This window comes from Pomacea canaliculata, linkage group LG3 (assembly GCF_003073045.1).
Source record: "Pomacea canaliculata isolate SZHN2017 linkage group LG3, ASM307304v1, whole genome shotgun sequence".
Classification (NCBI taxonomy): domain Eukaryota; kingdom Metazoa; phylum Mollusca; class Gastropoda; order Architaenioglossa; family Ampullariidae; genus Pomacea; species Pomacea canaliculata.
In genome coordinates, this window is record NC_037592.1 from 3747322 (window position 1) to 3762344 (window position 15023).

General features: G+C 42.4%; 1 protein-coding gene across 1 annotated transcript in view; it reads left to right on the forward strand.

The window, feature by feature from the left end:
* Positions 1–15023, forward strand: part of LOC112558689 (tetraspanin-9-like) — a 36166-nt gene that overhangs the window by 20119 nt on the left and 1024 nt on the right. The window contains exons 2-9 of the mRNA XM_025229276.1: positions 6986–8031; positions 9574–9786; positions 10559–10633; positions 10874–10963; positions 11173–11253; positions 11793–11930; positions 12456–12539; positions 13813–13879. Coding sequence (XP_025085061.1) covers positions 7966–8031; positions 9574–9786; positions 10559–10633; positions 10874–10963; positions 11173–11253; positions 11793–11930; positions 12456–12539; positions 13813–13879 — 814 coding nt within the window. The 5' untranslated portion in view covers positions 6986–7965. The remainder of the gene's footprint in view (positions 1–6985; positions 8032–9573; positions 9787–10558; positions 10634–10873; positions 10964–11172; positions 11254–11792; positions 11931–12455; positions 12540–13812; positions 13880–15023) is intronic.

The window sequence follows — 15023 nt, forward strand, 5'->3', positions numbered from 1 at the left end:
TTGCCGACCAGGGTGCCACCCGCTCCGTACAACAGGAAGTGGATGAATAATCAGAACTGATGATCTCACGAGTCTGTCACCCTCCACTCCTCCCATTTCCATTTTTTTTCTCATTACTTCATTTTATGTCATGTCCATTTATTAATATCATTTTATTGTTTGTTCTGACTCATCTTTCCCCAGCGAACGAATTAACCATGGAAAGAAAGAAGTATTCAAAATAATTCGCTTGCCTTAGATAAGCAATTGTAGTAAATATGGAAATAAATAAATGTGTCAATAGTGTAAAGCATAATTCTCAAATTCGAGATAAAAGTGTTAAAGGTCTGAAGCAACGCAAAGTTTGTTGTCAAATAACTGGGGTGAGTTTAGTGTAAGATAACGGTCCACAAAAAGTGCACAAAGGTTACAGAACACTGAGGTCAGACATGTACAGAGGTACAAACATACACGTGGTCATTATGTTTTCAAGACTACAACAAGCATGGGGAGAGGTGAGACCACGTGATAACGAGGTCTATTCCTGTACATGTGTAATCTTTGACATCTTGTTGTGCTTATTGTGATGTGCGCAGACTTTTGTCTCCAGACAGCAGGAGGGCAATAATTAACACGTGTTTTAGGAAATAGGATTTTACTGAGCTCAAGCCAGCTTTTACCACACCGCCACCTCAAAAAAAAAAAAAGAAAAGGTTTACACTGGTAGACCTCTCAGGTGCGGCACTCGCGGTTCACGTCCACTGGTATCAGCTCGCACCACGTGACAGCGATTATCACGTGCATCATGCACAAGATGCCCACCTGCTCATGCGCAGAGGGAATCGTTCCTCCAGCTTGTATTACTGGACTGCTGGCAGACGATATTTTTTCCAGTTAACTACTAAAACGAGGCATGAGACGACAAAGCTTCCGGTTTGGTTTAGGCTCGCCGAGACTAACAGCGGATCACTTCGCAAGAGGCTAAGCGTTGGTCTTGGCAGACAGACACCAATCCACCTATACACATCCATGGTATAACTATATTATTAAATTTATATCAGATATCACAATCATTAATGAATTGTTACAAATGTCAATAAAAAATAATGCCACGGGCGAAAAAATCTTAGAAAATGAAATGCAAAAGGGAGATAACCTTGTACACCTCATATCTCTCAGTGCCGTGCAGGTGTATGTACACACCAGAGACCTTTTGACTTTAACCTAAAGGAACTACCTGGTCGTCCCATCCCATGAACCTCGCCTCCAATGTCTAAAATAGCATCCAGTCTACACAAGCTAGGGGAGGCCAGCCTGTGTACTAGGAGGTCCTGGAGGGAACTTCTCAAAGAACAGGGATACTGCACAACACTACTTGACCCCAATGACTATGGCAGGGTGCCAGTCATGCCAGGCACGTCAGATAATAATACTAAATTATTTCAACATTTGAAAACCTGCACCTCGGCGCCTGGCTGCTGGCCATCCTGTGTATTCCAGTGGAAAACTCGCAAAACTCTCGTGAATAAAAACAGAAGAGGGTGTAGCGAACCTGGGTCCTCGCCAAGACAACCAAGTCCGTGCTGGTTAAAATTTCACAAATACGTGTTTAAAAAAACTTTTCTAATGTTTAAACACCTTGGAGGGAAACTTCATGTATGAAGGGAGTGTCAGGTTGCTCCGTACGGACTGGATGTTGCTCCAGGACACACGACAGGCAGGCAATCAAAGATGAAGACGATCTGTAGGTGGCCATGATTCAGGATTCAGGCCATTTAGGATTTACCATTTATTTTCCAGTTGAGACAACGGCCGAGATAACAACACCATGAGCCCGTCTGATATACTTGTCATAATCGAAATACAAAGAACATTGTTCTGCATCGTCTGTTGCATTGTGGGAGCCTGTGGCATCAATAATTTGAGAGCAAAGGTCCAAACCTCTTCTTTTTTGGGATCATATTTACCTGGTGATGAGAAGGATCCTGCAAAATGTCAAGTAGAAGACGAGTGATATGCATAAAGGGACAAACTTTGAGAGTTAATGAAATAAACTGTATAAAGGAACGAATGTTGAGTTAAATAAACTGAAGATGAAAAGTTTGTAAAAGATGGACAGTGTGCAAAGAATTTTGAGAGAAGCAGACAAAGTCTAGCAGCAGCCACGAGTTTTATGGCATGAACAGAAATGTTGTTTAAAGATAAACTCAACATAGTAACTGTTGTCATCATTGTTAACATCGACTCTGTATACTATGTTCATTTTTAGTTTATATTTGTCTTTTTTGTGTGTGTGTGTACATCGCAGTGTGTATATTGTAACGCGGGAAATTGCGATGTTGAAATATGATCTTTATATTTTTATATTCAGGAAAAGAATTTTTTTTTTACTTAGTTTGACAGATCTTCAAATTCTTTGCATTGAAACCTCTCTCCGTGTGTGAGTGTTTCACACTATCTTGTATTTACTTATCTGCCTTTCTTGTACAGATTTATTTACATTCCGTTTGAATGCGTATTAGTTTCGCGACCTTTGCCCTTCGGCAGCACAAACCGCGTTTAGCGATAACTTTGAATTCCTGACTGTACATTGCGAACAAAAATAGTTGATGCATTATTTACAGAACCAGCAACTTGAACGGAAGTAGGAGGTTTGTGGCTGCTAAGTAATTCTCTCTGCATCCCGACCATCTCTCCTCTCCTCCAGCTTTCCTTTTTTTTTTCTCCCTCTCCCCTTTATCATTTTTTTTTCTTCTCGCTCGTTCTTCTTCTTTGTTTTAAGATGTTCACGTCTTCAATGCAAGTCTTTAAAAAATGGGCAGATAATATAATGATTTTCAACATAATGGTTTTGGTAGTTTTCAAAGTTCGTGAATTATTTTTGGAATAATAATAATACAGCGAATTTGTATGGCATCATATCCCGGTCGTATGGACACGTTCATGGCGTTTTACAAAAACAATTTTAATGTTAGCAGTGTTTATATGTATACTTGTATACGTGGTTAGTGTTAACATTCTAAGTATGTCTTCTATTTGTTGAAAATCCTAGGTTGTGGGATCAGAACTCGCCTCCGGCCACACATAGTTCCTCACTCAATGTAACATCTGTTTACAGAGTTGGTCAGCCCCCAACCCTTCAAGATATTTATTATCCCTAACTGACTCGGCGTGAAACTACTGACCAAGTATTATTTGATGGAATATTTGTAGCCTTGACAACATCCGTTACCTAGAGATACACCAGGTAAGGAGTTAAGCGCGGTTCAAGTTCAGACTGTAGAGGAGGAACAGGTTCAGACTTCTGTGACAAAGTTTTGGCAGGCGGTGCGGTGGCGGTTCGTACAAGAGAGTAAACACAACCTCAGTCAGTCGTAATTATTTGCGTCCTTTTCACCTGCACACCTGCGGCGGTCGAGTCTACCTGACGTGCAGACCGGTGCGGTGACGTCAGTAACCTGGGCTTGATTTTGCAGGTGGAAACAACCTCATCCCCTCATCTTTATTCCCCGCCAGCCTCCCTCCCCAACCATGTAGCATGTCCACACACTACAAAGCAGACTGTCTACAGGAATTATAGTTTGTGTGTCAGAATCTTCTGCCAGTGAGCTCACCTATTTCTCTAATGCTGCATTCATTTCGAAAACATGGGCGCCAAAATATTTGCACAAATAAGAAAATAAATCTGACATAAATTTTAAACAAATGACTAAGACTAAGAAGCACAACTTATGTAACCGCAAACATAGCTAAAACACCAGACAAGAAGACCCTTTAAAACTTCTCCCTGTTGGGTTGTGTCTGGGAAAAAGAGGTTCGTAGCTGTCACCGAGCTGATTACTATCAGTCCTTCATGCGGCCGGCCCCACAAGGTGCAGTGGCGACATCTCTGCAGTCGCCATTTTGTGTAACATGAACATGTCAGTGAATGTTTTCACCACATTACACAGATGGCGCCTGTAAGTATATCTCGCACCTACCTACGTGGAAGGGGCTTATCGTTTGACATAACAGGTATTTGTCTGTCTCTCCGCATCACCAGAAGAGGCAGGAATGTGCAGGTAGACGGCCAGGTACACGAGACAAGTGATGGAGGCAGCTGCAGTACCGGAGGGAAGCTGCTGCCCGCCTTTTCTTGGTGTTTCGAGAACACCAGTCCCAGAGTTCAGCTGTCTAATGTGTTCAGATGTAGGTATCTAGTGTGTTCAGATGTTTAGTGTGTGCTCAATACTTAGTGTGCGCTAAATATCTACCCCGATCCCATGCACCATCTCACATATACACGTACTTTCTTTCTCGCAGTACAAGATAAAAACACACTAATTATATCAGCATATGCTGAACTATTGAATTATTCATCATTGTCCCCAACCCCCTACAATCATGGATCCAAGGCCTTCACTCAATGAGGTCTATCCCTCCCTCTCTCCCTCCCAAGCCGGAAGTCTGGTCTTGTTAATTCCTTGTAACTCTCTCATCATCTTCAACATTTCATGACCTTTGGTCTTCGCTCCATATTTCTCGTTCATTTCATGCCCCATGGCCTGTGCATTAATTAGCTACGAAAGTTCACTGAGGTCTATAATCCCTGATGAAAAAGGAGAAATCTTTGGTTACCTCAGTGGTCTGACGATGTCTGTGGCTTATCTCAGAGATATCCTCCTTATAATTGCCCACTTTGTTTTAAAACTACCAGCCATGCACTTGGTACCAAAAAAAAAAAAAAAAAATTCCGTTTGTTAACGTTCACATGGACGTCAGGAAGGATAACAAAATCTCGTTCCCAGCCTTCAAGTGTTGGGGACTTTTTTTCCTCCTTCTTTGTTTTTATTTTTCTGCCACCTGACGATGTGGCTGCCGCTGTGTCGGCGTGCTCTTTGAACCATCTCACCTTTCCTGAGTCTGGAAGCGTTCACGGGCAATGTGAATCAGGTGACGGGTAGGGGTGCGGCTTGATAAGATAATGCAGGCAGGTACGCATGCGCCTACCTGTTGGCACGACAAGGGAGAGAATCTGAATGTTAGGGGACGTAACTCCCTCCCATCCTCCTTTTGTGTGTGCGTGTGTGAGAATATGAGATTGAGAGAAGGTGTGTGTGAGAAAGTGAGTGTGTGTGTGTGTGCGCTCGCTTGTGTCGGGGGGAGGGAAGGTATAAGAGGCTACCTGGATGTTACTGCTGAATAAGCACATTTTATGAGTGCCGCACAGACACACCTGACAGATAATGTAAGGATTGCTTGGCTTCCACACAAGAACTCTAAGCCCGGTGCTACTGTACACTTGTTTTAATTAGACTAACATTTCAATGCTGGATATTGGTCTAGCTTAATTTGTTTGTAATTTATGTTTTAATTTCATCTATATTTTGTTGTTTTTCGTTGTTTCTAAATTCGGTTGGACGGATGGATGGTTGGGTGAAATGTAGACATTTATTGTAAAAGCTCTAATTTGTTCTCTTATGTTAATGACATCTGGACATATCACACCATAGACGTCTGGTGTCACTCTTGTAAACGGTTCTGTACACATCGCTCGTTGTCTCTGCATCTGTTTGTGCAAAGGTCGATGGCTGCTTTCTTCTCTCGTCTGGCCTTTCATTATTGCTGATCTGCTGACGCAGCACACCTGTCTTAGTCAGGGTTGCATGGAGAACACCACCTTACTGATGCTAAGACAATGGCTGAGCTAGGAGTAGTTTCAGGGAATTTAAACCTTCTGACACATTATGTAAGGTGTTCAATGTCTGTAGGGGATGTTTGTCCAAATCAATCATCTGCAACTTCTGTTTCCCTGTGCGCGCGCGTGTGTGTGTGCATGGGCGCGTGTACACGTGTGTCTCTCTACCAGTCTGTCCATCTGTTCAAGAGAAAAGTGTAGTCTGGAAAATCAACTCGACTATTTGGGGTCACGTGGGGGGCAGCGGGGGGAGGGGATCTCATCAGTGGAATTGACAAGTAGACATGGTTTATTCCTTCCTTTGTTTGTTTGCTGGAATCTGCCGAGTGTCGCTGTCTACAAATGATAACACCACATGACACGAGCATGCTCACGCCCATGACAGAACACATGCATGCGTTCACGCACACGCACGTGCAAAGACGCTTTGTGTAAGTGCAGGTGCCCACCTGTCCTCTTTGTTTATTGAACAACTAGCTCTGGGCTGTTTGTTATAGTCGAACAACGTGCACCCAATCAGTTGTTTAAAGAAAGGAGGGGAGAGAAGCGGGGTAGACAGTCGGTGAACTCGACATTCTTGTCTGAGACAGAATCGTGGAGATTTTTTATTCACAACAACATGATGCTTCCTACCTTCTCACTGGGTATCATTGTATCATCAGGTGGCTTTTACAAGTTATTGAAATCGTCATCGATTGATGAAGGAATCGATTTCTGATGTGTAGAATAATGTGTGGTAGGTAACAGGGAGGTCAGGATGGCCAGACTGGTCTGTTAATAAGGTCCAGGCAATGTCTTGCAACAATTATTCTTTCACACAGCCAGACAAGTGCCCTAATAATAACCGAGCCCTTGAATGGGCGCCGTGAGAGCCAAGCCTCGAGACTCCTGTGCACCAGCTTCCTGACAGATCATATCAAACACATATTAGGGCAGAAGTAAGTCCACAACAATTCTCTTTCAGTCTGATGACCGTTGTTATCTCGAAATGATTCAAGAGTGCATTGGTGTGTGAGGGTGTGTGTGTGCTGGTCATGAGCATCTTTTTGTCTGTATCTTGTGTGAGGGGAGGGGGACTGTGTGTGTGTGTGTGAATATTTGTGGATGTGCTTAACTGTGTGTGTGTGAATATTTGTGTATGTGCCTAACTCTGTGTGTGTGTGAATATTTGTGCATGTGCTTAACTGAATACAAGGTGGTTTATGGGGCTTTTTCGTGATTTGTGTTGGCGTATGTGATAATCTCTTCCTCTCTCTCACACACAAAAACACTCTCTATATATATATCTCTCAACCACAAGATTAATTGCTTCCTTTTTCTCTGTTACAGTGCAAGAACAGAGTTATCACATCGGAAAAGATACATCTTCTCTTATTGCTGTGAGGACTAAAACTCTAGTCGCACCAAGAGAACAAGGGAAACAACTACTTCCATCATCTAATAATTTCCAAGGAAACATTCATCAAATTACATATCATCCGGTAAATCTTTCTAGTGAGAATCTTCTGGGCTGTGTTGAAAAATCCAGCTTTGAGCAGCCAACGTTTAGCTCTGAATTCATCGAGAAAGGAAAAGACCATCCCCTGGCGTCCCCCTTGTCCCAGCACGCGCACTAGACTAGAGGACGAGGCTTTTGCGAGGAGTGTCTGAACTGTGACAATCCTACTTTAAGTGCACGACTTGCACAGTTTTCCATGTTCTCATCACATTAAAACTCATTAGAAATATTAGAAACACACCCTGTGGACAGGAGGTAGAATTGACCCTTGACGGTGAATATTCTTGGAGGGAAGGGTTGGTTACTTCCCAGCCTCCCGCAACCACAACAATCCGTTGACAAAAAAAAACTTTTATTGTGTGGAGAATTCCGTTTTCTGCAGCAACTGATGTCGAGCTGATTCACCAACATCATCAAGATTAAAATAGACTCCCGAGCTGAGTAGGGCGAGTGACTCGAGTGCACTTCCTGGGCCGAGTCGGTGTGTGATTTTTCTCAAGAGTGGGCCACTTGCGCCCATCAGTCGGGTTGTGTGCAGCCTGCATGGTGACAGGATGCTCTGATTCTCTGGCGAGGAATACTCCGTCATTGTGTCCGAGATTCCAGACCTGGTTATCAGCTGATATCGTCTCAGTTGACACAGTCGGTGTGATTGGTGTGACAACCACCACTCCACTATCTCACTGGTGTCTTCAGGAGATCGCATCTTCCGGCCTCCGGGGTTGGCAAAGCTGAAGGCAGTTGTGTTGTGTGAAGGAAGAAGTAGAATTGTGTATCATCGTTTGACGAAAGGGATTCAGCAGCCTCAGCGATGGCGGAAGGGAGATGTGCCCAGTGTTCTCGCTACTTTCTCATCGTCTTCAACTTTATCTTCTGGGTAAGAGTTCAGTCATGATGTCACCCGTTGTGTGTCTTGTTGCTCGTAGACTTGTGACAAAAGTCGGTTTGTCTTATTTTCTGTGGCTTTGTCGACTGAAACAGACAAACTCCAGCCTGACTGCATGCAGCTAAGGCAATAACTCATTTTGGTCAAAGCGATTTCTCCCCATCTTCTGACAATGGTAGGGAGACTTTCTGGTGTAAATGCCAGTCCTCTCTCTTCAGAAACATTTTTTAAATGAAATGAAATCAAGATACGTGTTGCGGTAATTGAGTATTTTTGTTTCAGTCAGCTTTGTCGTGGGGTGTGACACCGGCTTTAGAGTAATTCACGGGGAAATTATCACGTATTGTTGACTGTAAACACCTTCTACTTGTTGTGGTTGTTGTGTACCGAGAGTTGTTGTGTGACATATTACGTCCAGTCTGTTGGGTGTAGTGTAGTCCAGTCTAGTGTGACATAACAGCCTGTATGGTTGTGACAGGTCACGTGTTATGTTGTGTCCTAAGAGTTGTTGTGTGACAGGTCACGCCTGTCCAGTGTGTTGCATGTAGTGCAGTCCAGTCTAGTGTGACATCACACCCTGTATGATTGTGACAGGTCACGATATGTGTGTGTAATGTGACATCACACCCTGTTTGATTGTGACAGATCGTTCCCTGTGTGCTGTATGACCTCATGTCATGTGTGTTTTGACATCATGCCCTTTAAGGGGTGTGACACGGTCTTGTGTGTTGTGTGACATCGCATCTTGCGGCTCATGTGGCAGGTCACGTCCTGTGTTGTGTCACGTGGTAGAAGCCGTTTCATAACCAGAATCGTTCTTCTCTGTTTTTCTAACTATCAATTTTCATTTTTTATTTCTATTTTATTTATTTGCTGCTTTCTTTTACGGTTTTATGTCGTTTGTATGTTGTGTTGGGTTTGGATTTGGGGAATGTTTTTGAAGGGTTGTTTGGGGCAAAAATACAAACTGCTTCCGCTTCCGTTGGCACCTTCTTTTCTCAGACACTTCTCATCCCAATGAAAACCAAGGCTCGGATGACCAATAATCCTGCCTACTCTTACATACCACTGCCCGATTTTTCACACAAATCAGGGCCCTTGAGTAAATGACAACAGCCGCGAGACGTTGAGCAAATGGAGATCGCTGCAGACCAAATGTCCAGGATACACCTTCAGAAAACCAGTTCTTGTGAGATGAGAACACACCGACCGACAACATCAGGAGACCAAGTCAGCCACCCGACAGCTGCCACCAGCTGTTCAGACCAGTCCTGGTGGTGAGGACAAGGCAACAGCAACTTTAACAGAACTCGAGGCATCAACAGGGACGACCACAGCCGTTTCCCATCCCCCACGACACCCAAGTGCGATCTTGTTGAAAAGTTTTTGTGGAGGTGGCTAAAATTGAGTCGTTTATTATTTTTATTTTATTTTTTTCTAATTGTTGTTTGTTTGGGATTTTTTGCGTGTTTTACGATCGTGCAATGTGGCTGCTATACCTGATCACGTGGCTGACCTCTGTCTCACCCGCAGCTGTCCGGTGGCGTCATCATGGGCATCGGCATCTTCCTGCTGGCCTCTGACACGGTGGAGAAGTCGCTGTCGACACTGATCGACATGAGCGTACCCATCGAGTTCGTCTCCACCGCCGCCAGCATCATGATCGGCGTCGGCTCCTTTGTCTTTGTCATCGGCTTCTGCGGCTGCTGCGGCGCCATCCGCGAGAGCGCCATCATGCTGAGCATCGTAAGTTTACGTTGATACTACGTCGTGGGCACGTAGCACGCCCACCCTTTACTCCAGCAATAATGAGTTTACCATTTCCCACCCTCTTTATCACAAGCCTCGCGACAGAGCGTTTCATTCATTCAAAGCCTCCGCTAAAGTTCTCCGACTAACAAATAAAGGGCATCAGTCGAGTCTGGCGAGTCCATTTTGTCAGACAACTCTTGAGCGAGGCGCACATCACCTTGCTAAAGTTAGCTAAATGGTTAATGTGAGCAGTCAGGTAAAAAAGGCTCAAAGGGGACTATTTTAGCTTACTTTAAGCCCTAAGCTAATACTTTGTTGAGAATCTGACCCCTGATGATTTGGTGTTTATTGAAATTACCCCTAGAAACAAGAGAAAAGGGTCAGCTTTATGTGTGCTTCTATGAAATAGCAACTATAGCTTGGTGTCTCTCACCTGTAACCTATTCACACATTTCTCAAAGCGCGCATTCATACACCTCCATGTGTCGTTTGAGATGATTTTAATATTCCAGCAGGAATGTACCCTGTACCCTTTCATTACATCCCTGAATAAGATACAAAGTGGACCTGTGTGCTGTAGTTTTCATCACATTTTGAGATGATACCTAAGTCGGTTACTGCCGCCATGTTTTTTAATGAGTGGGTTTAATTCATTGCTTACTTCGATCTGTCTTCGCTGCTTACATGCTATCGAGATCACGTGGTTGTCAGTGTGTTGTTGACGAGAGAGTTCACACAAGACATTGTTGCTGGTTTTTTTTTCAAGTATATAGCTTGCATGGTGGTGGTTATGCTCGGAGAACTTGGTGCCGGGATCTACATTGCGGTTGAAAAGGGAAATGTAAGTAAATTCTTCATTAGAAACCATTTTCTTGTTTGAGCTATGAAGCACACGCGCGCGCACACACACACATAGATATATGCATTGTAAGTAGAAGTATTTGATGCTGATATGGGCCACATGGCCTTCCAGAAACTGAATAAAGAAATTATCATCATCATAATCACACACATATTATTATCATTGTTGTTGTTATTATTATTATGATCATTTTTTTTCCTGTCCAATGATCGCATTCAGATTGAGAATTCTATTCGGGACGGCTTGGGGCTGAGCGTTCGCAACTACACCGGCAGCGGCAATGCCACTATAGACTTCATGCAAGTGAAGGTAAGTTCTTTCCACTACTTTGATGTTCTCTTCAGCTTTGTATCATTTTCATGAAAAGTTGAAATAACCCAATGCCCAGTGATAGCATAAACAATTACATTGCTTCCTTTCAAACGTGTGTATTTATTTCTGAATCACTCAAATACTCTCTAAGACATTGTGTATTGTATATACAATCCTTCATGAGGTACTTTCGGGTGTATATGCAGTTCTACTGTTGCGGATCTGAAAACTACACAGACTACCAACGGAGTTTCTGGTTCCAGGAGCAGCTAGATACATCACAAAAGGTTGGGAAAGACCGTTAAACAGTACCTTACTTAAAAACTGGTTGAGTTATGTTGATGTTATAATATAAAAAGTGTCACAAGGGTTAGAGTACCAGTGATCTACCCACAATGTTACGGGTGGTTCATTAGGACAGTGTGTTTGCTAGCAGAGAAACAGAACTGCCTCCAGCTGAGAGTGAGAGAAAGAGGAAGTCGGATTACTGATATCTTCATCCCCAGTCTGGTCTGTCTTTCTCCTGTGTTGCCGTCCCTGGTCCTGGTGATACCAAGACTTACTCTTTATTTAGTCTCCTGACACTTCGCACTAATTCTCCTGTCCTTTACGAATCCACGAACCGACCTCTCACTTGCTTCTCGATTTAACACTTATTCATCTTCCCTCATTCACTTGCTCCCCAGTCCCGCACCCCCTTATTCGTCCTTCCTTATTTGTCCACCCATGTAATCTACCTATCACACACTCACCCGCACTCACGCAAACATGCACACATACACACTCATTCACTCATCCGCTCACTCACTCATTACCTGTGTTACAGTACTACGTACCACGCTCCTGCTGCGCAGGGAAGGGGAGGGATGCCACCTCCTTCGAGCCTCACAGTTACTCCACTTGTAACAGCGAGGCTCTGGCACTGCATCAGGCCTGGTCCACCTTCTCCGAGCTCCACCCCAAGGTAAACGGGTCTTCGCACTTCTGAAAACCGAACACTATAAACTACTTTCATACCAAGTTCTGTCGTTCTACACAGCGACTATAATATTATTATTATTATTATTATTATTATTATTATTATTATTATTATTATTATTATTATTATTATTATTATTATTATTATTATATCGGACCCTCTAAACAGAAAAATATGAATCATGTACTCCCCATAGGACGATTGCTGTGACCAGCAAGCAGACTTTATAACATCGTGTGACATTTGCTTCTGCTTTTGCTAAAATATAAAATGTAATGACTCTTTCTGTATAATATGAACTATAAATAAACGATGTCTAGCGGTAAAATATGATGCTTAAAATATAATTATTTGACCAAATTAGTATCTGTTTTTACACGTTTGACACTTTTTTTGGACACCTGTAGCATCACTGTAATATGTCTCTTGCGCATTTGTTACTTCTTTGACACCATTGGATCAGCTTACCATAAGTCTTGCACTCAAACTGAGGTTTGGCACTTGTTACAGGGCTGTTACGAGTCACTTTTACAATGGCTGAACGATCAAAGTCTTATTTTCATAATTGTAGGCGTTGGAATCGGAGTCATTGAGGTGAGTACCGGTCTGCACGGTTTATGTGACTTCAGTGGTCTCTTCTAAAAGTCCAGTGAATTTGCAAATAAATTTTATTTGGGTTTTAAACAAATCATTTAATTACATTTCTGTCGAAAAAAACCGAGTCATTGGTGGATGCAACGGTGGTGGTAGTTACGTGGTGATGATGACGACGACGACAACAGAAAACTTTTCTTCACAAGGTGTGATTATAATATCGAAATGCTACACGTCATCACATGGCATCATTATTATATCGCATATGCTACACTGTATCGCCAAACTATCAGACATCTGATCGTTAATATTGACATTATCCATAGAATTATCCAGCGATCAGCAAAGAAGAAGAAAAAACAAGGACGGGTAAGAAGGCAACGAATAGCCTTCGAAAATTTGTGCGGACATTGTTGTAGTTATCAGAGATCGATAAGGAGAACATGTCGGTAAGGATGGGGATGATGAGTATGCCACGAGAGAAGCTGATGGAACGAAAATGTGGCTACAGAGGCAGGGTCAGTTGTAGTTCTGGGTGGAGCCACAGCGAAATGGTTGTAGGAAGAAAAGTCTGTATCCCGACATTTGCCAGGAGAAAGGTCAAAGAGCCAACAAAATGTATCACTCGGCACGTGCGCACGAGGTATCTCTACAAGGTGACGGGACTGCTCATAATCTCCCGTGTGATGAACTCCACCCAGTGAAGAAAACACAGTTGATGTTGTCGATGAAATTCTGTAGCCCAGATGCTGGATGCCTGTCACAGTTTTGGAAGTATAGTGGAACATGAGGAAGACATTGGCTACGTGTGTACACTAACCACCCTTCCACCTTCTCTCTCTCACACATCTGTGTGTACTTGTTTGTATGGATGTCTGTACGTGTTTACATGGGTCTGTGTGGGTGTGTGTGATAGAGAGAGAGCCCATTTTCATCCTGCACTTAGCTGTGACCAGGACATCTTGTTGTGGACCAGTTGTTTACCAAAGTCTGTTCAGTGCATCCACGTTGGTGACATGGTTTGTAAGAACTGCACTTTTCTGTTGCATCTCATCTCCTGATAGCTTATACTTTCACCTCCAAGCTGCCTGTCACATTTCTTAGATCATTCGCGAATAAGATGGAGACCAGCCATCACTAGCCAGATTTTAGATTAAATGGAAATTTTTCCATTCAGTTGAATGCAATGCTGCCGTTGACTGTGCAATTTTTTTAGACCATCTTCGATTTTGAACCTTCGCCTAAGATGATGATGTGTATTTTTATTTTTCAGATCTTTGGGATCATATTTGCGGTGTGCCTCTGTCAAATCGAACGGAATATACGTCTGAACTCGGCATGTTATAACAAAAAAAAAAAAAAAGAACCGACATAAAAGTGTAGTAAACAGACATCAAAAAGTTTGGGAATATGGACTTCGTTGTTTCCATCACAACTCCTGACGTCTTCCAGACGCCTACAGAAAAGCAGGACAACCAAAGACAAGGAATTTTTATACTGTGGGGCAAGTTTAAGAATTCACGAAAGTGTATGTGTGAGGGTGTGCTATAGAGTGTGTGTATATATATATTATGTAGTATGCATGTGAGCATTTATCTATTTCTTTGTATTGAGAACAAGAGATGGTAAATATTGGTCAATCACTAGCAGGCATAATAATAGAAAGGCCTTTAAATTCTTTCTAGCTGTAAATATATATTACAAGATCACTAAATGGTAAAGTACACTTGCATTTCCGTGAACATCAGGTTCAAGACATTTGGACATTGGCCAATGCAGTTCATAATTAATTCATCATGACACAATGGTAAGCAGTACTCACCTTGACAAATTAAATATATTGAATTCATCTTTACTGTAGCTTGGTGACATAGTTCAGTTGCATCAACTCACAGAACTGATTCCAGAATGTCGTTCTTAACTGAAAATTTTACTGGCAGGCATTTTCATTCCTCTTACTAAATTTTTAGGAAAATAATATTTTTGTTGACATTGTGAAATGTGTATTAGTCATATCTTCCATAATCTGAGATGGCAGACTTCCCCTTTTCTTGTGTGTGTTTTTTTTATTATTATTATTATTATTTGCATTCTGGCACTTGCAAACATATACATAATAAAGTGCCTCTACATTCAAACATGCTCATGAACACACAGTTTGTAAAGCCTAAACAAAGCAAGGATTTATATCTTCAGAGTGCAACAGTGATGTAAGGCCAGAGAGAGAGGTGTTACGTCTACAAATGTGCGATGTCAATGGACATAAAAGATATGCAATAGCTACACCTTATTCTAATTAAAACAGTCAGTTTTTATGATTGTTTATTCAAATATTGGTGAAAAGTATTTTGGGCATTTAAAATTTGTTTTTCACTGAATTTGTTGAGAATAGAGTTCTGGTACGCACCTTTTTGCAGACCAGCATGCATGTTAAATGTGTTTGCTTCAATTTGAGCTACCTTTCATCCTCTTCAAAAACCATGT